We start from the raw sequence: 25,908 nt of genomic DNA on the forward strand, positions 1-25,908 counted from the left end.
CCTGGGTGGCTAAGTCAGCTAAGCGTTTGCCTTTGGCTCAGATCATGATCCTGGGGTCTTGGAATCCAGTCCCGAGTGGGGCTCCCTGTTCACTGGGGAGCCTGCTTCTCTCTCTGCCTGCTTGTTCTCTCTCTCTCACACACTCTCTCAAATAAATGAATAAAATCTTTAAAAAAAAAAAAAAAAAGTATGGCCAGAGAGAGTAGAGCGTTCTGTTTTCTGCTTCTAAACCTCCCCTGGTTCCTTCCAGACCCAGGAGAAAATCAAAGCAGAAACCTACAGAGAGAAGCAGTGGAGCACGCAGGCAGAATAGCTACTTTACAAGCTAAGTACAGAAAAGAATCTGAGCATGGCCAGTGGGGGTGGGGTGGGTGTGTGTGGATTCTGTCCTCAGCTAGAGGAGAAGGAAAAGGAGAAATAATTCTGTTTCTTTGGAGATTAATATAGTCATCAAGACTAATCTGGTTATGCCCTATAATTTTATTTATATCTGTCAGTACTAGACATCCAAGGCTTCCAGCTCTCTACCCCCAAACTCTCATCACCATTCAGCTCAATCCATCCTCTTGCTCTCTCCCCCATCCCTTCCATCCCTAACTCTCAAATTCCTTCTTGGTGTGCTATGGAATTCAAGATCAAACATCAAAAAAATTCCTATAGTCAAAATTCTGAGAGGTGTTTTTGTTTGTTTGTTTGGTTTTCCCCCTGGAAACTCTCTAGAACGTCTCTTTACTTTGCTGTGACTAAAACCGAGCTTTCTGCTGAGGACATTGCTCTGTGCAGTCCTCTCAAGTGGCAGCCATTTTCTCTCCCACACTGTCACAGTACTTGTGGGAGCTTTATTTCCAGAAGGCTCACAGTGATCCTGCTTTCTGGGAGTCAGGTCCTATATAGTTGCCTCCCACAGAGAATCAGATCTAACCCTTTAACCCAACAGGAGGTGTGTGTGAGACAGTGCATAATTCCCAAGGCTAGGTCATAAAAGGTGCTGCAGCATTCAGTGTGGTCTTTTGCATCAACATGCTCTGAGGAAAGGCTCTACCATACGAAGAGGGCTCAAGCAGCCTCTTGGGTAGACCCACGCAGAGAGGAACTGAGGCTCTGGAGCAGCAGCCGACACCATGTTGCTGGTTGTGTAAATGACACACCTTGAATGTGGTTCTTCCAGTTTCAACCAGACCTTTTGATGACTGAAGCCCCGCATGGCTAATGAGGGCTAGCTCATGAGAGACGGTGAGCCAGAACTGCCCAGCTAAGCTGCTCCCAAGTCCTCGACCGCCAAGAAACCATGAGACATAATGAATGATTACTGCTGTTTTCAGCCACTAGGGTTTTAGGTTATTTGTCATGCAGCATAGTAATTAACTGGAACATGACTGGGTCCAGAGAAAGTGATTGCCTGTTCTCTCATTACCGCCAGACTCCTCTCTTTCACTCTTCCCCATACCTAAAACCCTAGCTTTGAATTTCATGTGAGAAAATAATGTCACGTGGTTGGCTTGGTCAGTTGATCATCTGCCTTTGGCTCAGGGCCCTGGGATAGAGCCTTGCATCAAGCTCCTTGCTCAGAGGGGAGTCTGCTTCTTCCTCTGACCCCTCCTGCTCTCATGCTCTCTCTCTCTCATTCTCTCTCAGATAAATACATTTCTTACATAAATAAATAAATAAAATTTAAAAGAAAAAATAAAACAATGCCCCAGACTATCTATCTTTGTTATGATTGTGTACCAACTCATTCATGTTCCTTTTTTTATTGAAGATTTTTATTCCTTGCTCATGGTCACTTTCCTCTATGCAGTCATTTTTATACTTGTTGTTTTAGTCCATTTAGGTTGTCATAGCAAATACCATAGACTGGGTGGCTTATAAAAACAGAAGTTTACTTCTCACTGTTCCGGAGGCTGGGAAGTCTAGCATCAAGGTGCTGGCATAGCTGCATTTAGGTGGCACGCTCTTCCTGGTTCATAACTGACACCTTCTCTCTGTGTCCTTACATGGTAGAAGGGGCAAGGAGCTCTCTGGAGTCTCTTCTATAAGAGCACTAATTCCATTCTTGAGAGCAGAGCCTCCCAAAGGCCCCACATCCTGCTACCATCACCTTTGGGGGTTGGGATTGATTCAATATACAAATTTGGGGGGGACACATTCAGACCATAGCACTTGGTGATTTCAATATCCACTAAAATTGTATCTCTAATCCTTGCTTTTTTAGTTCCTTGACCTTGCCCTCATCATTTTGTCTACTCTAGGCAATCACCCCTTCTGAGGCTCATATCAGAGAACTTGTCTTTATAACCACAGCTTGTCCACAATCCCAATCACAAGCATCAATTCCTATTTTTCCAACTCTTCACCTCTATAGTTATTTTCTTTTAAAAAAATTAATGTTCTGGAGAAGCTAGGTGCCTCATTAGGTTAAGCATCTGCCTTTGCCTGAGGTCATGATCTCGGGGTCCTGGGATCGAGCCCCATATTGGGATCCCCACTCAACTCCCTGCTCAGCAGGGAGTTTACTTCTCTTTCTCCTTCTGCCCTTCACCCCCACTTGTGCACTCTCTCTGTCTCAAATAGATAAATAAAATGTTTACAAAGAATTAATGTTCTTACCCATTGTTGTGATGAGCATCAGGTGTTGTATGAGTGTTGAATCACTACATTGTACACTTGAAAGTAATATCACGCTGTACGTTAACTAACTGGAATTTAAATAAAAACTTAAAAAAATTAATGTACTTATCCAAATTTTTATGGATTTTGCCACGTGAGAAACAGAATGAGCTTCTTCTTGTCACATTGTTTACATAGAGCTGACAACTCTTAATTGTAGCTGTCTATTACCAGCCATCCTTCAACCCCCAACTAGATTTACCAGCCTTTAATTCTAATATTTTTCACTTGTCTTTCACTCCTATAACCTTACTTTACCTCTTACCCGGTTTGGATTCCAGGGACAATTGTTACTGGCTTACACATGCACACTCATCTCACTTGCTCCCCTCTTGCTTTAGTACATTCATTTGGTAAAATTCAACTCTAATTAAATCCAACTCAGCCCTTTCTGTATTTGCACTAGTGCAACAGCAGAAAAACACACACCTGTGCAGGCTGGTTTTGCTTTGTTTTGACAGGTTATAATAGTTTTTAATTTTATGAAATAAGGGAAGTTGAAAAATAGTATAGAGTTCCCATATACCCTTGACCCACATTCCCCAATTATTAACATTTCTGTGTTTGCTTTATTTGTTTGATTAATCTCTCTCTCTGCACACATAACTTTTTTCTGAATATCTGAGTGAGTTAAACCTAAACACATGACTTAAACAGAAATAAATATATAGCAGTATATTTCCCCAAACAAGGACATTCTCACCATAGTATGATTATCAAAATGGAAATTAATATTGAACAAATACCATTGCCTCATCTGTAGACTTTATTCAAAGTTTTCCAGTTGTCCAATCATGTCCTTCATACAAAAAAAAAAAAATTCTGGTACAGGATCCAATCCAAGGTCATACACTGCAGCTCATTGCCATGTATCTTTCAATTTTTTAAATATGGAGCAATAGTACAATCTTCCTATGGCTTTTAGGAGCTTGATATTTCTGAGGAATTCAAGTCAATTATTTGTAGAATGTCCCTCAATTTAAATTTGTCTGATGTTTGGGGTGCCTGGGTGGCTCAGTGGGTTGGGCCGCTGCCTTCGGCTCTGGTCGTGATCTCGGGGTCCTGGGATCGAGTCCCTAGTCAGGCTCTCTGCTCAGCAGGGCACCTGCTTCCCTTCCTCTCTCTCTGCCTGCCTCTCTGCCTACTTGTGACCTCTCTCTGTCAAATAAATAAATAAAAAAAATCTTTAAAAAAAAATTTGTCTGATGTTTTCTCCTGATTAGATTCATAGTTTTATACCTTGCTTTTGTTCTTTAACAATGTATTTTGTAGCTCTTTCCATAATGAATACCTAATGAGTTTCCTTATTCTTTTTTTTTGTTGTTGTTGTTGGCCATTATCTCCTCAAATATTCTGTCTCTCTCTCTCTCCTCTCCTTCTGAGGACTTTCCTTTAGGTATGTTGGTCCATTTGATGGTGCCAGAGATCTCTTAGATTCTGCTCATTTTTTCTTCAGACTTTTTTTCTCTTTCTGCTCCTCAGAATCGATAACTTCTATAGACCTATCTTTAAGTTTGCTGACTCTTTCTTCTGCCAGCTCTAATCTGCTACTGAATTCCTCTAGTGCATTTTTAAAAAAGATTTTATTTATTTATTTGACAGACAGAGATAACAAGGAGGCAGAGAGGCAGGCAGAGAGAGAGGGGGAAGCAGGTTTCCCACTGAGCAGAGAGCCCGATGCAGGGCTGGATCCCAGGACCCTGAGATCATGACCCAAGCCGAAGGCAGAGGCTTAACCCACTGAGCCACCCAGGCGCCCCTCTAGTGTATTTTTCATTTCTGTGATTGAATTTTCAACTCCAGATGTCCTAAGTGGTCTCTTTTTATAATTTCTTTATTGATAGTCTCTATTGGGTAAAACATCGTTCTCATAGTTTCCGTGTTTATACATGGTTTCCTTTAACTCTTTGAGCATATATAAAACAGCTGATTTAAAGTTTTGTCTGTTCAGTGTCTGGGCCTTATTAGGGACAGTTTTGATTAACTTTTCCTGTATATGGGGCATGCTTTTTTGTTTCTTCTTACAAAAGCCTTTTAATTTTTTGTTGAGAACTGGACATTTTGAATATTATATTGTGGCAACTCTGGGAAATCAGATTGTTCCCCTTCCTGTTCCACAGAGTTTGTTGTTGTTATTTGTTTTACTACTTCTTGTTTTTTTTTTATTATTGTGATAAAATATACACAAGATGAAGTTTACCATTTTATCCATTTCAAGTGTGCCATTCAGTGGAAGTAAGCACATTCATGTTGCTATGCAATTGTCACCACTGTCCCCCATCAGAAATTTTTCATCTTTCCAAACTGAAACTCCATACCCTTTAAACAATAACTCCCCATTCTGCCCTTCCTCCAGCCACCTGAAACCACCATTCTACTTTCTGGCTCTATAAGTTTCAATACTCTTAAGTTGAACTAATTTTGTAAATGTATGCTCTTTGTCATGTGTGGCCATAGAAATCTCTATTCTGTTAGCTTAGTGATCAGCTAGTGATTTGATAGAGATTTTTAAACTCCAAAAAGCAAAGAAAGGAAGGAAGGAAGGAACGAACGGAAGAAGAAAAGAGAGAGAGAAAGAAAAAAAAGAGAAAGATAGAGAAAGAAAGAAAAAAAAAAGAAAGAGATGTGGAAGAAAGGAAGAAAAAAGATAGAGAGAAAGAAAAAGAAGGAGATAAAGAGAAAGAAGGAAGGAAGGAAAGAAAAAGAAAAAAGAAAAGAAAGGAAAAGAGAAGAAAAGGAAAGGAAAGAAGGAAAGAAAAAGAAAGAAAGATCGATCGATCCATAGTCTTTGCAGGTAGTGTTTTGGCATGCCTACAACATTCATTCTGACAGTTTATAGCTCCTCCTTTGCTTTGCCTTCCTGCTGTGCAGAGCCTCAAGGCAAGAGATTAGTGCCTTCCGAGGTCATTTCTGTGCATGCTTCTGTGCATATGTGTGACTTTCTAGATTCCCTGGAATTTGGAGGAAATTCATTCCCCAGGCCCTCATTCCCCAGACTTTTCTCCCAAACTTTTCAGACAGCCCACTGTTTGCCTCAACTCTTTTCCTTTGCTCTAAGTTGCAGGGGCAAATTCATTGGCCTGCAAATGTTTGCTACCAGCCCTCCCCTTTATGGTATCTGTCCCATCCCTGAGTTGTGAGTTAGGTGAAATAAATTCAAATCATTGTCCTTCAGGGAGCCACCAGACAGGTCAAAGCAAACGACCCCAATTCTTTAATGAGGTCTATGCTACCCCTTCCAAGACTAGGAACTTGAGCCAGGAATTTGGGCTGTTGTGGAGTGGGGGATGGTACCAGAGTCAAATAAAATGTCACAAAGCTCTCTTATTGAGACTCAGCTGGTTTTTATTTTGTTTCTGGTTTTGTTTTAGAGAGGTGGAAAGGCAGGGGGAAGAGCAGAGGGAGAGAAGAAAGCAATTCTCAAGCAGGCTCCATGCCCAGAGCAGAGCCCAACAAGGGACTTGATCTCACAACCCTGAGATCATGACCCAAGCCAAAATCAAGAGTCAGACGCTTAACTGCTTAACCACCTGAGGCACCCAGGCACTGCTGTCTTTTCTATGGTTGGGTATCTTAATAAATCATACACAGAAGGTGGGAAGAACAAAGTGCCGTAAAAACTGTGGCTGGCAGAGAGGCAGCAGTGACTCCCATCTACAGCATAGGGAATGTTTGGTCCTTTGGGTCCTTTTTGAACCATGTCCACATTTTTGTCTCTGTTGACGTGACTATGGACTGGACTTGTTTTGGTCTTGTTCTATCATGGTCGCAGAGTGGCTCTTTTAAAACGTTGGTGTTGTGTGTGATTTTTTTATGTACAGCAGACCGCTGTGGCCTGCTGGGAGGACCCTGCCATCTCCTGGCTGTCATGGACTACTGGCAAGCAATCCCAAAAGAACTTGCACATGTCACATCTATTCACTTGTCTGCACTTGTGCCCTTATATTCTTTTGTGATAAGAAGGAGGAAGGATGAAGGACAAAGGACAACCAGTCCCACATTCCTATTCTAGGCCAACCCATCCATTAGCATTAAGAGATAGATCCTATCTCTTAACCCAATACTAGATCCTATCTCTTAACCCATTCAAGGTCTTCACTCCAGCAGCTCTTCCTATCTCTCCAGCATCAGAAATTTTCCCTCTCTGTTGGATTATTCCCATGAGTATTTAAATATGCCGCTATTGTTCCCATCTAAGGAAAAAACATATAAAAATTTGAAAACAAAGCAATAAACAAATCCTCCTTTGACCCTAAGTCTACCCTCTGCTTCCACCTGATTTCACTGCCTCATTTAGAGCAAGACTCTTCCAAGTAGTTGTTTATACTGCCTTCTACTCCCTTCCCTTTTCTCTAGAGTCTACTTTCTACTTTTTGTTCTTGTTAAGGTCACTAATGATCTCCAGACTGCTAAATACAGAGCAATGCAGAACTATTCTCAGTTCTCATCCTACTTGACCTGTTAGCAATATCTGACATCTCTGATTTTTTTCATCCTCTTTGAAATATTTTATTTGGCATCAGGGTGAGGTCTTTTACCTCACTGGCTATTCCTTCTCAGAGTCTTTGGTGTTTCCTCTTTATCTCCTCAGCTTCTAAATCTCTATTTAAAAACAATGTCATCCTTGGGTGCCTGGGTGGCTCAGTTGAATAAGTATCTGCCCTTCAGCTCAGGTCATGATCCCAGGGTTGTGGGATCAAGCCTCATGGCAGGCTCTAAGCGTAGCAGGGAGCCTGCTTCTCCCTCTCCCTGCCCCTCCCCCTGTTTATGATCTCTCTGTCAAATAAATAATAAAATCTTAAAAAATAAAAACTATGTCATCCTTTTAACATTGGGTCTAAAACCTAGATTCACTGAGCCCAACCTCAGGATCTTTATTAGATTATTTTCATTTTTTCCCCCTTTACAAGTACTTTAAACCATTTAGTGGGATGGCACTGTGAGGGGTTTTAAAATCTGAGCAGGGTAAGACAGGTGTACACACAGAATGCAGTGACCATGATGCTAGGGCAAGGTGTGTTAGGGTGGGATGGAGGAAGAGGGAGTCTGTGCAGGGGGCATTTAATATTGCACATTGAAGGAGAAATGGTAACAATTGGTAACATGTGATTCAGGGCTAGATTATTGCAAAGGATATTATTGGGACAATTGGTGGAATTTTAATGTGGTGTAAGAATTAGAAGGTAGTAATATAATGTTAATTTCCTAATTTTGTTGGTCATATTATGATTGCTGGAGAGAAATACTCACCTAAGTGTTCAGAGTTAATAGGGCACACTGTTGACAGTTTACTTTTAAATCGCTCAGAGAAAAGGTTATTGTAACATATTTACAACTTTTCTGTAAGTTTGAAATTCTTTCAAAATTTAAAGAAGTTTAAATAGTTTTAAAATACTTTATATAATAATCATATTCACCTTTACCATTAAAAAATATTGGCAATATTAAATTCTTTCAATCCAAAGTAGAGTTCTTGGCATGACTTCAATTCGAAAAGTAGGCATTTTTGATTCAGTCTATTCTTGCACACAAGGAAGGAAAACACAATTTGTGCTAAGTTTTGCAGGAAAAAGACAAGAGTATATCCCTTCTTGATTATCTTATTAAGTAATTATTCTTTAACATGTAATACATTAAAAAATATAGGCAGTATCTGACTTTTTGTGCAAGTGGATTTGACTCTCCCTCTTCAACTTTACATTATGATTATTTTCAAACAGATGATTTTCAAATAGAAAAAGAATAACCGAATGGTGGTATACTCTCTACATAAATTGAATAATTGTTAACAGTTTGCTATTTTGCTCTCTCTTTCTCCTTATCTATTGTCTTAGTTTATATAGGTAGTTAGAACAACAACAACAAAAATACCATAGGTTAGGTGGCTTAAACAACAACATTTCTCACAATTCTGGAGTCTAGGAAATCCAGGCTTGAGACACCTGCAGATTCTGTGTCTGGTGAGAACCCATATCCTGTTCATAGACTGCAGTATTCTTACAGTGTCCACACATGGTGGAAGGGGGTTATGGGCCAACGTATGAATTTGGGGAGGACACATTCAGCCTATGGCATCTCTATTTGTTGAAGCATTTGAAATCAAGTTGCAGGCAAAATGACACGTCATTCCTAAATACCTGAGCACGAAAGTTCTGGTAATAAAGACATTCTCCAAGGGGTGTCTGAGTGGCTCAGTGGGTTAAGTCTCTGCCTTTAGCTCAGGTCATGATCTCAGTGTCCTGGGGTCAAGCCCCACATCTGGCTCTCTGCTCAGCAGGGAGCCTGCTTCCTCCTCTCTCTTTGCCTGCCTCTCTGCCTACTTATGATCTCTTGTCTGTCAAATAATAAACTCTTAAAAAAAAAAGACATTCTCCAACATAACCATAAAGTATTAATAATTCGTAAATGAATATCAGCAACTTAATCCACAAATTGTTACTTCTTTCATAACACTAACTTTCATGTGCATATTTCATAATCAGTCTTCCTCAATTGCTCTAGAATGTGTTTTGTAGCTGTTTTTGGGGAGGGAGGGATCCAGGATCTGCAACACTCAAGAGCTTTTAATCAGTAACTTCAAACCCTTATTTGAAGGAACAAGACTGCCTGCGATTCACTTCTTTGCACATTGGAGCAGAGTATGTATTGTGAGAAAGAGAAGGTGAGGGGGTCCTTATGAGCAGTGACTTGTGCACAGGAATTTGAGGTTGGGAGGTCGGTAAGGACGGGGGCTCATCTTGATCCCTAGTAAAGAGTGGACTCCAGGCTAACAAATTAATATCACATCCTTACCAGTTAGCCCAGGGCAACTGCCGCCAGAGGGCGCAAGGCACCGCCGCCAGGACCTCAGGTGGCCCTCGGACGTCGGGCGGCCGGGACGCGTGGGGCCCAGAGTCCCGAGCGCGCGCCCGGGAGGGGGTGTTGGGAGGAGGTGGGCTCGGGGCGCGCGCCGGGCCGCCCCCTCCCCGCGCGGGGCGCGCGTGCGCGGTTCCGCTGCGGCGGAGGGAGCCGCGATGGAGGGCGCTTTGACTGTCCGCCAGGTAAGCGGCGCCTCGCTTGGGGCGGCTTCCCTAGCGGTGGCTGGACCGGCAGTCTTCTCCACCGCAGTGGTTTGAGCCCCCTCAGATTATGATCATTAATTCCTCCCTTCCCCGGCCTTGGTGCTCTTTGGAGTCACTTGGAAAGTTGTTACCGAGGAAACGGTTTCCTGTGCTTCCTGCGAGCCTTCCCCTCTGGGCGGCGGTGGAACGTCGGCCTCTCTGGGGGCGCGGAGAACTGGAATTTGGTCCCGAAAAGTCCTAGCCCAGATGTCTCAGCCTCAGGCCCCACGGACTCAGGCTCCAGGGTCGCGATTCTGACCCGACGTCCCGTCGGTCCAGTCCCAGTCGCTTACCGAATCAGCTCTGGAATAAAGGGCCCAGAATGGAGTTTAAATCACTGTGCTGCCAACCATGCTTTGGGTTTCAACGGGTTTTATTTGTTTACTGCCTTAGTGGACAAACAAAAGAACTTGCTGATTAAGATTTGGGGTGAAACCCTACTTTTGGTGCAGGAGCACCTGCATTGCTGAACACGATGCTCGTTACTTTTACATTGGTTGTGTGTATTTTACTTTTGGAGAATTGCAATCAGTGCGATACCTTTTATCCGAGAGGCATTTTGCAGTTTACTAAATTGTAGAGGCATTCAAATAATTTTGTTGAATGAGCACATGAAGGTACTATTGCAATGGATTCTCACAACGTTACTATGAAATAGGCAAGGTAGATATTAACGATCCCAATTATTTGTTCATCCCTATGTCTGGTACTGGGTGTTGAGAGAAGATGATGAGCAACAGAGACATGATCCTTGCTCTCAATGAGTTTATAGTCCAGACCAGAGAGCGTTATTGCCCCAACTGTAGAGTGGAGAAAACATTTAGAGAGACTGCCAAGATCATAAAATCAATAAGTTAAAGAGGAAAGATTCTGTGGCAGGCACTCTATAAAGCCGGAATGAACCTCCTCCTCCTCACCAACAATTTGATTTGGTATAGAATGATGCCACATACACCCCCCCCCACACACACACATACCGTGAGTGTATGAAAAGGGTTATTACTTATGTGTAATTTCTTATTAAATACTTACATAATGAAAAGGGAAGAGCGGGACAGGCTTCTCAAGCAGATCCTAAATGACTTAAAAGGGCAAGAAAAGGAAGCTAGATCCAGGTTCGTATTGAGGTTAAAGTTGGCATCTGGGTGAGCCTTCCTGTGTGTAGACTGGGGCTTGCTTGGTTGGACGCTCTCACCCACACTTTCTTACCAGATTCCCCACTTGAGGGACAGAAGAAAAAAGGAGGAGCTTAATGGGTGTCCATAGGCAAACATAAAAAAATTGAATGAGACTCCTTACTGTAATTCACCCCACATGTTCAGTTCATGACTGAAATGTACTATTTTTCATTTAGTTTTTGACCTTTTGTAAGTGAGCCATCATGGCTGTCTGTGAGGCCTGCCGCCTGTACCCCATAGGAAGATGAAAGTTCTATTGAATGCCTTGTTCAAGAGCCTGATGCTGTATTCTGAGAAATAAAATGAGGGCTTTAGTCACTGTTAATAAAGAACTCTAACAAGGATAGGAGTGTTTTTGATGAGGCCTTTAATTATCGTTTTTGCATATGTAGAACCATGTGTGATCTTGACTTGTATCTTGAATATCTGTGAAACAGATTTCCGGAGTTCTTTACCCCAAAGGGTGCAGCTCTTAGGCAGTGCCCCAGGAGTCTGTAAAAAGGTGCAGATGGAGCCAATTGTTGGCCCAGGCGTCCTGTTAAGATGACTGTGGGAAGTTCAGCCAGTTGTGCTGACCCTTGGGTGCTTACCTTTATCAGGGACATCTTGGTTAAGGGATGAAAAGCAGTACATATCCAGTGAGCTCCATTGTGTGTAATGGTAGTACTACTGTTCCTTGAACAGAAAAATTTGTCCATTGAGCTTCAAATGGAAGTTTGAGGCGTACAAACTCTGATTGCACTTCACTCAGGTGAACCCAAGTTACTCCTCAGGGTTTCAAGAGATTCAGAAGAGTGGTGACCTCCTCTAATACCATGACATCTAACAAAAGAATGAGGACAGGGGAGAGCATGTCCTTTTGCAGGTGGGATATGTCATGTGGCCCCGATTTGGTTTTATCCTGTAGCAAGGAGGGCTTGGTGGTTGTGCTGAGCTGCAAGGTGTTGCTTTTAGAACCCAAGACATGAACAGCTGGGTTTGGAGGATTACAGGCACTGGGCTCATAGATCCTCTATTTCCAGGGAAGTCCATCATGCTGTCAGTAACTGCTGCTCTAATGGCATATGGTGTGGAGCTAGGGAGATAGTTTCTTGCATCAGAACTTGTGGACAGCTTACAGACACTGTGGGTGGTGCAGGCTCCAGTTGCTGAAGTCTATGGTCAAGGATTCTTTGTGTGTGTGTGTGTGTTGTTGGCGGGGAATAGCACTAACGGAAGTGTCTATGATAATTTTGACAAATTTTAGCATCATTTTTGGGAGGGGTCCTCATTCAGCATGACTCATTTGCAAGTAACAGTGTAGATAGGCTTAAGTAAAATTTGTAATGAGGAATATTTTTCTCCAGACCCCCAAAATGCCTGATAAATATTGAGCTTGTTTTTAATATTGTGGGTGCTGAGAGGGTTTTCTTGACATTATTAAGGGTGGAGAGGCCCTTGTGATGAGGGAGCAGGAGGCTGGCTGAGGACAAAGCAAAAGCTGGCGCCTTGCACCCCCTCTTCACCCGCTCCCCTCCATATGTGTAGTATTCCTCAGGCACCCCTGACTGCCATAAAACGATAAATAGTTAACTTGCAGGGATCGCAATCCTGCAGAACAGGAATCTCCCTTGCCCTACAAGATGTCTTAGAGACCTAAACAGGGAGGTTACCTTATCAATAGCACAAATTTCCAGAGGCAAATAACTCTTGGTTCCTGAAGCCCTAATGTCCCCCTCCCACCATAAACTGGAGGAGACTGGAGTAGAAAGGAATGTAAATGATAGCCAGATCATAATGCCCCACCAAGAGCCTGACCTAAAGACGACACTGATCAAGCCATAAGGGCGAGGACTCCCCCCCCCCCCCCCCCCCCGGGCACCTTCTAGGCCCTCCCTAGCATGTGAGAACTCTGTTGAAATCTCCCATTCCTTCACCACCTCCCCCCAGCCGTGGGGTATATAACATGCCCACCTTCACAACCCGGGGCAGCAGCTCTTCCTGCCCACGGGTCCTGTCCCCGTGCTTTAATAAACCACCATTTTGCACCAACGACGTCTTAAGAATTCTTTCTTTAGTCGTCGGCTCCGAACCTCCTCACCCCACCGAACCTGACTTAGGTTCTGGGACTTCATCACTTGGTTTATTAAATACTTTACAGGAATTTAACTAAGGTGGCAGTCCTTATGCTGTGTTTGGGGCAATGGTCTATCCCCTTTTTTGTGAACTCCTTTGCGCATATTTGTATGTCCTGACTGGTATGTCAGAAGAATGTCTTCAGAGGAGAATGTAATCTATGTAATGTCATACCTGTGCTCCTGGAGAAAAATGGATACAATTACGATATTGCCTGTAAAGGTTGCATGTGATGGCAAGCCTTTTGAGGTATCTTGTGGCTAGCTAGATAAAGGTATATCGTGTCTCACTAGAGGTGAAGGAAAAATGTGACTGAGAGGTTACTGAGAGAAACATTGACTAGAATATTAGCCAGATTTAAAATATCAAATATTTCCTAGTTTCTGATTGGATAGAGTCAATAAGTTCCATAGTACTGGGGACAGGGACCTTAATGGGTAGGTGCACAGCATCAAGGGCCCAGTAATCCACTGTGAGGCACCATTCATCTTCCCAACTTTAACAGGCTACATTAGGCTGTTAAATGGAAAAGCAGTAGGGATAATAAGTCTTTCACTAATTAGGTCCTATATAATAAATCCCAATCCTCTAAGGCCCTGTTTTATATTATATTGAGTTGTATTTACTATTTTAGCTAGAGGTTGGCGGGGAGGGCTCACTTTTAAAAAAGCCATTTGTATGCTCCAAAGACTGTTTAAATTTTTTATTGGGTCAGAGCATCCATTGCCCATATAGGATATTTTAGGGTGATGTGTACAATACTATATATTACCAGGGAGAATTTAGGCAAGGCAGTACTTCTGGGGGTTAAAGTGACGTATACCTATTTACGGTCCATTTTATGTTGAGTAATTCCCTTAAGATTGATTATAGGAGGTGCCTGGTTTAAATTTAGTGGGGTCTCCAGGTGTAACTATAGCTTGAGCCCAGTATTGATTAAACTAATGAAAATTTGCCACTTGATACATTTCAACAGATGTTGAAGTTAATTCAAAAACCTTTGCCATACAGATACAAAAGCCAATCTTTATCTTTTGTTGTATAAATTATTTTAATAAGTTTTGCATTTTGGATTTCCAACTAGGCCAAATTGTGGATTTCTGTTTCAGTTTTTTTGTTTGGTTTCTTTCTTTCTTTTTTGGTTTGTTGCTTTGTTTCTTTTTCTCTCCCTCTTGGTGGTGAGTGAATGTGGTGGTGAGTGGAGGGAGTCCTATCTACCATTTCGTATTTATAAATTTGAACCTTCAGGGAGCCTCAAGTCAGTATTGCCAGGGCTAAGGGCATGTGGTTATTTTATGGAGTTTAAAAACCCTATTTGGGGACACCTGTGTAGCTCAATTGGTTAAGCATCTGCCTTCAGCTCAGGTCATGATCCCAGAATCCTGGGATTGAGCACCCAGGGGGGCTGCCCGCTTCTCTCTCTCCCTGCTTCTCCCTTTCTCTTTGCCTGCCGCTTTGCCTGCTTGTGCTCTCTGTTTCTTTCACTGAGTCAAATAAGTAAATAAAATCTTAAAAAAACAAAAAACAAAAAACAAAAACCCTGAGCTTAAGTTGAGGCTGAATTACCCCTTTGCTGTGCCACCTGGGTGCCATGGGTGGTTTTCTCTGTAAACCCAAGGATCAGGATTTCTGTTACAACAGAGGCCTAGATGGCAGCAGCAGCAGGACAAGCAGGAACAACAGAGCTATTTAAGGGGTCTGGCGAGCTCTAATTGTTCTCACAATGGCTGCTCCCCTCCCTTTTGTAAACTCCATAATGGCTCTCTTTCACCAGCGACCACCCATTGGGCCCACATCTTGCACAGGGTGTGCTCTCCCCGCCCACCACCAGTCCTCCATGGGGGCCAATGCCTGATTTATTTGTTTTTAACTTAGTTGTTTGTATAAATCAGAGTGAATTTGCCAGCTTCCCACAAATGGTTACTAAGTTTGCTTCCATTCTCTTAGTATTACAAATATTACAAACATTGTTGACTCTCTGTACACAGGGTTTTAAATTATACCCATTTTAGGCCTTACTAGACACTGAAGATTACTCTTCAAAGAGGTTGAACTAATTGTCACTCCCGTTGCCTGGTATTTTTGCTGTTTAATCTTCCTCTAGCCGACTATGAACTTCTGGAGGCTAAGGACTTTGTTTTATTCTTTTTTTAAAAAAAAGCTTTTATTTATTTATTTGACAGACAGAGATCACAAGTAGACAGAGAGGTAGGCAGAGAGAGAGGAGGAAGCAGGTTCCCTGCTGGGATCATGACCTGAGCCTAAGGCAAATGCTTTAACCCACTGAGCCACCCAGGTGCCCCTGTTTTACTCATTTTTTAATTCCCAGTGCTAATTAAACTACCTAACAGTAGTAGTCATTGGAGAATATTTGTCACATGTGTGAATATATGAACTGTAGAGGGGAAAAAATTAGTTTTCTAAAAGCTTAAATATTGTTTTCAAGTTAAGTTATCTAGTTTGAACATTAACTCTTGTCATTTTAAAATGAACATTCTTCAGTAAGTAATTTAAATTATTGGTACTTGTTCCCAGGTAATAAATGAAGGGGAGTCAAACTTTGCTGCTGAGCCCCAGGAAGAGTTAGAGGAGAATCCTGGTCCAGTTGTGGATGAGAGTAATACAGTTTCAGCAAAAAAACAGGGACCAAATTTACATAACTGGAGTAGTGACTGGAGCTTTTGGGTAATATTTTTTCTTCCTTATATCTTCATTGTAATCTTAAATGCAAATTTTCTTTAAGTTTATAACAACTCATAAAATATAATGTTGTCTTATTAGCATCTAGATTTCAGATGTTTAAGTCCAGAGTCCAAGACATTTCTGATTATGCTCTCCTTTGGCCACTAGAATGCACTGTTGTCTGGTTTGTTGGAGTGGAATTGTCTGCTTCGGTTTCCCTGGAAGAAAACTGCACCACAGAATTGGATTCCACTTACACTGTTGTTCACTGTATTAGCAAGACTAATGTTATGCAGAAACTGTATTTCTAAATGTTACTGAGAAATCAGCTATTTTACATAATTTTGATTTAAAGAATTAGTTTTGGTACGGAAAAGGAAGTGTAACAATATTTGACCTGTAACATATTAATAATTATAAGATAGGTTTTAAAGGTAAGAGTTTCACATTCTGTTTGCACTGTACTTACTTGGTTGTATAACCTGAATATGGTTCAGGTTTCCCCCACTGTAAAATGAGACTCCTGCTTGTTGATTAGGTGCACAGAGTCTTTTGGGAAGAATAACATTTCTATTGCTGTATGAATGCTAGCATTTATTATTTTAAAGGGCTCATTCTAAATCTAGCGGTTCCTATGACAGTTATGAGATATTTGAAAGAGTCTGGTATAATGCAACTTTAAGTGAACTTTATATAAGATTATAAGGCATTTATAGTTCAATATTAATTCATTGGAAAGCTGACTCTTGACGATTAGGTATATACTTGGTAGCAGAAGTTCTTTTCTTTTCTTTCTTTTTTTTTTTTTTAAAGATTTTATTTATTTATTTGACAGAGAGAGACACAGCAAGAGAGGGAACACAAGCAGGAGACATGAGAGAGGGAAAAGCAGGCTCCCCTCGGATCAGGGAGCAGAGAGCTCGATGCGATGCCTGGCTGGATCCCAGGACCCTGGGATCATGACCTGAGCTGAAGGCAGATGCTTAACAACTGAGCCTCCCAGGCGCCCCAGTAGCAGAATTTCTTAAAATTTTAGAGTAACCTAAAAAAGACATGATATTAACAGGTTATAAAGATTAGTACAAGTACCATTATTCTGTTCATAATTAATAGCTGTTTTTGAATATTACTGAAACTTTAAAAAAAAAGATATTATCTATTTATTCATGAGAGACAGAAACAGAGAGAGAGAGAGAGAGAGGGAGAAGCAGGCTCCCCTCGGATCAGGGATCCCAATGTGGGGTCTGATCCCAGGACCCCGGGACCATGACCCAAGCTGAAGGCAGACACTCAACCAACTGAGCCACCCTGGTGTCCCAAATGCTATTGGAACTTAACATAAATAACAGTTTCTTAATTCCTGTTAAGAAATGCAACTAAGTTTTTATTATTTATTTATTTTTCGTGCTCTTGATCCTTTTTGGACAAGAGCTTAAAGACTGCTGATTTTGAAGATTTTATTTATTTATTTGAGAAAGAGAGAAAGTGAGAGCGAGCACGAGAGGGAAGAAGGTCCGAAGGAGAAGCAGATTTCCCACAGAGCTGGGAGCCTGATATGGGACTGGATCCCAGGACTCCAGGATCTTGACCTGAGCTGAAGGCAGTCGCTTCACCAGCTGAGCCACTCCAGCACCCCTCAACATAAGTTTTTAAAAATCATATCCTAAGGAAAATGTTTAATTGCTAAGAAATATACCAAAAAACTACACATCCTGAAAATTATCTCATCTATATTGATTATATTACTTTTGGTTACATTCAGAGAAAGTTTATGACTATTATAATGTTTTAGCCATTCTGCACTATGATTTTTGTAGCTTCGTTAGAGATTGGAAATCCTTTATAGTTCTAAGAGCTATCTACAGGACTAAAAAGTCGCTGTGGTTATTCTTGGCAGACTTAAAGCAAGAAGAAGGGTAAAGCAAGAAAAGGAACAAGCAGGGGAATGAGGATTTAGTAATAGGAGAGAGAAAAAGAAGATACATGCGTTCTAGAGCTTTGCTACTCAAAGTGTAGAATGTGGGGCCAAAAGATTTGGCATCACCTGTCAGCTGATTAGAAATGCAGTCTTGGGCCCAGCGTCAGATCTACTGAATTAAAATCTTTATTTCACAAGAGTTCCAGGAGATTTGTATGCACTTTCAAGTTTGAGAAGCACTTGTTTAGAGTGTTTAAAGTCTACTTTGGCTGAGTTTGTGTCTCTGTGCTGATTACAAGCACTTTACTTTGAGGAATTTTTTTTTTTTTAGGAGTTTTTGTATGAATTCACATGGAATAGATCTATTTATTTATTTATTTATTTATTAAAGATTTCACCTATTTATTTGTTAGAGAGAGAGAGAGAGAGAGAGCTAGTGAGTGCAAGCAGGGGGAGCTGCAGGCAGAGGGAGAAGTAGGCTTCCTGCCGAGCAAGGAGTCAGATGTGGGACTTGATCCCAGGACCCTGGGATCATGACCTGAGCCAAAGGCAGATGCTTAATGACTGAGCCACCCAGTTTTCCCACATGGAATAGATTTAAAGACAAATACAACATCTGAAAAGTTTTACTGACTTTTTGGAGGTCACTTGCCCAGAAAGTGTACTATCAGAACTGAGAAGCAAGCAAAACCAAAAGGAGCCTGAATAGCTAAATCAAAGGTCATGCTTATGTATCTTGTGGAGGAGAATTCCTCAAGTAGTCATTTGGAATATCTTTAATAATATTTTTGATGTATTTTTTATAAGCCTAAATCAGTTGGCTCCCATTTTATAGTTGAATAGGGTATTGGAGATAGGGGAATTATTTGGTGATAACACATGGACAATGGGAAGAAATGACATTAGAAGCTCAAAACGTGTAGCAACATGGGCCTCTTAATGTGGAGGCCAAAGGTCTATGTCGATTAGCTGGCTCTAATATAATACAGTTATTGGTAGAAGTGATGATTAAAAAGTCTGCAAAATAATGCATTTTTTCTCTGCCATTTTAAATCCATCTGCTTCTACCAATGACACCACCCTGTTGCTGTTTTCACATTCTCCTGGCAGTAAAGTTGGAATTGAATGAGTGTAGTAAGATGGTTGCATTCACTGAGGGAGCCCAGATCAATACAGGAAAGACTAGTACCACGGCAGGGAAATATTCACGAGACACATGACCTGGTAGTTAAGCAAATAATTGAAAAAATGTCAAGAGTTGGTTCACTGGAATACCCAAGGAATCTGGATTTGTGCTTTTACACTTATGGAAGGTTTCTACCAAAAGGAATTGATAACTTTTTAAAAATTAACATATTATGTATTGTTTGCCTCAGGGGTACAGGTCTTTGAATCATCAGGCTTATACATTTTGCAGCACTCACCATAGCACGTACCCTCCCCGGTGTCCATAACCCAGCCACCCTATACATCCCTGCCCACCCAGCAACCCTCAGTTTGATTTGTGAGATTAAGAGTCTCTTATGGTTTGTCTCCCTCCCCAGTCCCATCTTGTTTCATTTTTTCTCTCCCAACCCCCATGACCCTCTGCCCTGCCTCTTAAGTTCCTTGTATCAGACCCCCACCCTGCCTCTCAAATTTCTCATATCAGAGAGATCATATGATAATTGTTTTTCTCTGATTGATTTATTTCACTTTGCATGATACCCTCTAGTTCCATCCACATCATTGGAAATGGCAAGATTTTGTTTCTTTTGATGGCTGCATAGTATTCCATTGTATTTATATACTAAATCTTCTTTATCCACTCATCTGTTGATAGACATCTATGTTCTTTCCATAGTTTGGCTATTGTGGACATTGCTGCTATAAACATTTGGGTGCACGTGCTCTCTCAGATCACTACATTTGTATCTTTAGGGTAAATACCCAGTAGTGCAATTACTAGCAGGTAGTGTAGCTCTGTTTTAAACTTTTTGAGGAAGTTCTGTGCTGTTTTCCAGAGTGGCTGCACCAGCTTGCATTCCCACCAACAATGTAGGAGGGTTCCTCTTTCTCTGTATTCTTGCCAGCACCTGTCGTTTCCTGACTTGTTAATTTTAGCTATTCTGACTGATGTGAGGTGGTATCTTACTGTGGTTTTGATTTGTATTTCCCTGATGCCGAGTGATGTTGAGCACTTTTTCATGTGTCTTTTGGCCATTTGGATGCCTTCTTTGCTGAAATGTCTGTTCATGTCTTCTGCACATTTCTTGATTGGATTCTTTATTCTTTGGGTGTTGAGTTTGCTAAGTTCTTTATAGATTTTGGATACTAGCCCTTTATCTGACATATCATTTGTAAATATCTTCTCCCATTCTGTCAGGTGTCTTTTGGTTTTGTTGACCGTTTCCTTTGCTATGCAAAAGCTTTTGATCTTGATGAAGTCCCAATAGTTCATTTTTGCTCTTGCTTCCCTTGCCTTTGGTGATGTTTCTAAGAAGAATTTACTATGGCTGAGGTCAAAGAGGTTGCTGCCTGTGTTCTCCTCAAGTATTTTGATGGATTCCTTTCTCACATTGAGGCCTTTCATTCATTTTGAGTCTATTTTTTTGTATGGTGTAAGGAAATGGTCCAATTTCATTCTTCTGCATGTGGCTGTCCAATTTTTCCAACACCATTTGTTGAAGAGACTGGAATTGATAACTTTTTAAAGTTTTAGTATTTAAAGAGGTAAGCTCCAGGGACATGAAAAAAATCACTGGTGTAGAATAACTCATATACTCTGGCCTGGCTAACTCAGTAGTTGTTCCACAATAGTGAATTTAGAGGGCAGTGTGATTGTCATTGGGTGAATTGGAGATTGGGCACAAAAGATCTGGGATGGAGTGTATACTCTGTCCCTGGTGATTACACTGTGTGGTGTTCTTGAGTATGTTATTTAATCTGTCAGGTGCCTCACTTATAAAATGAGAGATTGGGCCATAGTATTGCAACATTGGTGTGTCTTGAATTAATATGAGAAAAAAAGTGGAGGCGGTGTTTGGCTAGCAAGTGCTCATAATTTACATTCCTGGTAGCTGCATATCAGTTATAAAAAACTCTGGGCATATATAGTGGGAATATGTTACATGGAGAACACCTTTCCTTAAGAGTGGTAAAAAGGGTTGAAAAGTGCTGGATAAGAGGACCTCCTATTTGTAATATTGGAAAATATGTTTCTATGAATTCCCCATAAATAAGAAAATTGTGAGAACTTGACAAAAGGATACAAGACAGTGAAGTAGAGTTCACTAAAGGTTTTTTGTTGTTGTTGAGGCTGGTTTCTTTTTAGACCTTATCCATTTAATCTTGTGCTGCTTAACAGATTGACTAGTGAGTGTCTTTCTGACAGTAGGACTTTATTTTTTAAGTTTTATTTATTTAATTCCAGGGCAGTTAACAGCTGACAGTAGGACTTTAATTTAAAGGCGTTTGATTAGGACACCTAGGTGGCTCAGTCTGTTAACCGTGTGCCTTTGGCTCAGGGCATGATCCCAGGGTCCTGGGATCAAGTCCTGCACCCTGCTCAGGGCAAAGCCTGTTTCTCCCTCTGCCTCTGCTGCTCCCCTTGCTTGTGCTCTCTCTCTCTCCCCCTCTCTCACTGTCAAAAAATAAATAAAATCTTTAAAAAAAAAAAAAGGAGTTTGATTAAATCACCATAGATCTGATAGTGAAACCAACAGCAGCAGATTTTCTATCCTGTATTATAGAAAGAGGAATCTTAATTGTTACATTTGCTTTCTTTTTTTAATTTAAAAATTACAGTATTTCTCAGGTCATGATTTCTCAGGTTGTGTTCCCTGCTCAGTGGAGAGCCTGCTTTTCCCTCTGCCTACTGCTCTCCTCGTTTTATGATTTCTTTTTTTATTTTATTTTAAAGGACTATTTTTTTTAAAGATTTTTTATTTTTATTTTTAATGATTTTATTTATTTATTTGAGAGAGAGAGAGAGGGCATGAGAGGAGAGGGGTCAGTGGGAAAAGCAGACAGGGAGTCTGATGTGGGACTCGATCCCAGGACTCCAGGATCATGACCTGAGCCGAAGGCAGTCACTTAACCAACTGAGCCACCCAGGTGCCCCTTAAAGAAGATTTTATTTATTTATTTGACAGACAGAGATCAAAAGTAGGCAGAGAGGCAGGCAGAGAGGGAGGGGGAGGGAGGCTCCCTGCTGAGCAGAGAGCCCAATGCAGGGGCTCATCCCAGGACCCTGGGATCATGGCCTGAGCTGAAGGCAGAGGCTTTAACCCACTGAGCCACCCAGGTGCCCCTGCTTCATGCTTTCTTTCTCTCTCTCTCTGTCACTCTCACGCTATCTATAAATAAAATATTTAAAAATAAATAAATAAATAAATAAAAAATTAAAATTAAAATATTTAATCCTCATATGTGGGAAATGAGTTTTATTAATAACTTTTAAGTCCCAATGTGACAAAAATTATGTGAAAGGGAAAAAACCTTGAAATAAACTTAATGGCAAATAAATATGAATACTTTTGCTCTTTAACTCTTAGTAAAAAAGTACATAGCAGAAACAACAAATCCAAATCCCTAAAAACTGACAAAACAAAAACTCTTTTTTTTTTTTTCCCCTGACTAAAATAATGGTGTATTCCAGGTGGATTAATGTCCCAGAGGAAGAGCCTACAGAGATTTGCAGCAGACATGTTGATTTAATGTAACTTCTTTTCGTGATGTAGGGCTAGTAACTATTAAGAGTAGAAAAAACCTTGAAGATTTTCTTTTGCTTATGCTTAGAAAATGACATACTGGGGCACCTGGGTGCCTCAGTTGTTTAAATGCCTGACTCTTGATTTCAGCTAAGGTCATGATCTCAGAGTTGAGAAATTAAGCACCACACTGGGCTCTGCACTTAGCATGGAGCCTGGTTAAGATTCTTTCTCTCCTTTCCCTCTATCCCCCCATTTCATCCCCTACTTGCATGCTCTCTCTTTCAATATATAAATAAATAAAATAAAAATAAAAACATATTTTTGTTCTAAAACATTTTTTTTTAGATTTTTTTTTTATTTACTTGAAAGTGAGAGAGAGCACATGAGCAGGGGGAGGGGCAGAGGGAGAGGGAGAAGCAGACTCCCTGCTGAGCATGGAGGCTGATGTGGTACTTGATCCCAGGACCCTGGGATCATGACTTGAGCCAAAGGCAGACGCCTACCCGACTAAGTCACCCAGGTGCCCCTGTTCTAAAACAAGAATAAAGCAAGTCTAGATTTTGAACCATTATATATGTACAAATAATAAATACTAGTGTTTTGTTAGAAAAACATTTAGAGTTGAATTTTTCTAGATCACCAGCAATTTTTTTTCCAATTATACAAGAAATCAGGAGTCTTGACTCTGTACTTTATCATTGGATTATAGCATGATCATAGTCATGTTATTCACAAGTAAGCTTTCTGCTTATAAGTGAGGATAAAAGTTGTCACAGACCTGATTTGAGCTAGGTATATCATGAGGATTAATTAATGTTTCACTGTTAAATAACAATAAAAACCAAAACCCAAGAGGATTAATTAGTATGTTTGCAACATACTTTGGCAACTTTGGAGAGGTGTTTTCTATAATCTCTCCCAATGTACCTTGGATTTACTGAAGCTTAAAAGGATATTTTAGACTTTCACTTTGATAACTGATGGAAAGAATAAACTTATTTTCCAACTTCTGTTGGATTTGAAAGTCATATTTTATCCAATTAAAATTTAATTATAGATAGATTTTCTTTGAAAACCTATATATCTTAAAACTTTTAGATTTAATTATGAGGGAATAGGAAATAACGTTTCTGGCAATACGGAAAGAGAACCATTTAACTTAAAAGCTCTTCCACTATAAAGTATCTAGAAATGAGGATGAAATGTTGCAAACATGTTTTTAAAATGAATGCCTGGGCTCACAAAATAGCAAGGGAAATACCTAAGGGCTAAAAAAGAAGAGGGAACTGATTAACAGAGTTGTAAGCTCAGGAGCTAATGCTGAGGCAGCCCTGAGGAGTTTATTTGTCTCAGTCATGAAAGCTTTAATGGCCACACTGGGATTGGAGATGATGCCTTGGACTTGTGTGAATTAGAACTGGGAACTCCTTATAAAACCATGACTCTCGAAGAGTTACACATTCTGTGAAGTGCAGACTAGGAAGGAAATTCCTAGTGTACCCACACCTGCCTGTTTGAAGATAAGGAAGCTTACTGTCCAAACTTGTGCTTGGAGTGGAGAAGGATGGTCATCTTCCTGAGAATACACAACTGTAGTCCATCTCTCATGACATTTTGGGACTGGAATTTAATACTATATGAGTGGGCAGGAGATTCAATAAATAGCACATTACTATTACACCCTCAAAACTTCAGATAAAACTACCAGATAAAGACTATTAAACCATCATTAGATATTAATAAAGACTTAATAGAAGGAATTAAGCATGTGAAAATGGGTAAAGCATTTTTCTTTTTAATTTAGAGAGAGAGAGTGAGTGAGCAGGGGAAGGGTCAGAAGAAGAGGGAAAGAGACTCAGACTCTGTGCCGCATACCGAGCCCAACATGGGATTTGATTTCATGGCCCCAAGATCATAACCTGAGTTGAAACCAAGAGTCAGACCCTTAACTGACTGAGCCCCCCAGGCATCCCTGGCTAAGACATTCTTAAAAACACCAGGCAGATTTGGGAGACAACCAAATACAATTTCTAGAAATGAAAAATGTAGTCATTAGGGGCACCTGGGTGGCTCAGTGGGTTAAGCTGCTGCCTTCGGCTCAGGTCATGATCTCAGGGTCCTGGGATCGAGTCCCGCATCGGGCTCTCTGCTCGGCAGGGAGCCTGCTTCCTCCTCTCTCTCTGCCTGCCTCTCTGCCTACTTGTGATCTCTCTCTGTCAAATAAATAAATAAAATCTTTAAAAAAAAAAAAGAAAAATGTAGTCATTGAAATAATAGTTTAATAATTCAGTGGAAGGACACCTGGGTGGCTCAGTCAGTTAAGCGTCTGCCTTTGTCTCAGGTCATGATCCCAGGGTCCTGGGATTGAGTCCCGCATCAGTCTCCCTGCTGAGCTTCTCCCTCTGCCTGTCATTCCTCCTGCTTGTGCTCGTTCACTCACTCTCTCTCTCTGACAAATAAATAATATTTTTTTAAAAAGATTTTATTTATTTATTTGACAGAGAGAGAGATCACAAGTCGGCGGAGAGTCAGGCAGAGAGAGAGAGAGAGAGAGAAGCAGGCTCCCACTGAGCAAAGAGCCCGATGCAGGGCTCGATCCCAGGACACTGAGATCATGACCTGAGCTGAAGGCAGCGGCTTAATCCACTGAGCCACCCAGGCGCCCCGACAAATAAATAATATTAAAAAAAATAAAAATTCAGTGAACATGAGAAATAGCAGCTAAAGAGAAAAATCAGTAAACTGGTATAGGAGGAAATTGTTACACTGTGCCACTGAGAGATAAAAATAGAAAAATTTGAAAAAGAATGGCTTAAGTAATAAGGAGAAAAGTAGAGTCCAGTATGAATCTAATAGAAGTTTCATATTCAAAAAGATATGCCTGAAAATTTTCCACTTTTGATGAAAGACCAGTATCAGGAAGTACAGTGAGTCTCTCACAGGATGAATGAAAAGAATATATGAGCAGAGACATTGTTATCAAACAAATGGCAAAGGTAGATATACATGAATTAAGATAGGAATAGCTTTTCCAAAAAAGTTTATTCATTTATTTTTAGTAATTTCTACATCTAGCATGTGGCTTGAACTCACAACCTTGAGGTCAAGAGTCACATGCTCTTCTGACTGAGCCAGGCAAGCACTCCAGGAATAGTAATTTAATAATTCATTTAAGTGTCTTCTTAAGAAGACTGCACCAGGCTGTTCTAAGTGTCTCCGCCATTCTAGAGCTGATTGGGAAATGAATAGTATGCATATTACCAAATGTGTAATGTATTTCGTTTCAAGCTTTTATTTAAATTCTGGTTAACATATAGTATAGGTATTGATTTCAGGGGTAATTCAATGATTCATCACTTACATACAACACCCAGTGCTCATCACAAGTGGCCTCCTTAATACCTATCACACACTTAGCCCATTCCCTGTCCACATCCCTTACAGCAACCATCAGTTTGTTTTCTATAGTTTATATAGCTAATAGTCTCTTATGGTTTGCCCCCCCTTTTTTCCCCCTGCAAATGTGTAGTGTTATGTCAGGTAGTAAGAGAAGA

At 40.7% G+C, this 25,908-nt stretch overlaps 1 protein-coding gene across 2 annotated transcripts in view; it reads left to right on the forward strand.

Moving 5' to 3' along the window:
* Positions 1-9,569: 9,569 nt before the first annotated feature.
* GRAMD1C (GRAM domain containing 1C) overlaps positions 9,570-25,908 on the forward strand; it is a 90,934-nt gene continuing 74,595 nt past the window's right edge. The window contains exons 1-2 of one of the 2 annotated variants that reach the window (XM_045088405.1): positions 9,570-9,707; positions 15,596-15,745. In XM_045088405.1, coding sequence (XP_044944340.1) covers positions 9,681-9,707; positions 15,596-15,745 — 177 coding nt within the window. In that variant the 5' untranslated portion in view covers positions 9,570-9,680. The remainder of the gene's footprint in view (positions 9,708-15,595; positions 15,746-25,908) is intronic. The other variant, XM_004761415.3, reaches the window with a different exon arrangement.

Source organism: Mustela putorius, unplaced genomic scaffold (assembly GCF_011764305.1).
Source record: "Mustela putorius furo isolate JIRA1106 unplaced genomic scaffold, ASM1176430v1.1 tig00003834_pilon_pilon_pilon, whole genome shotgun sequence".
NCBI lineage: Eukaryota > Metazoa > Chordata > Mammalia > Carnivora > Mustelidae > Mustela > Mustela putorius.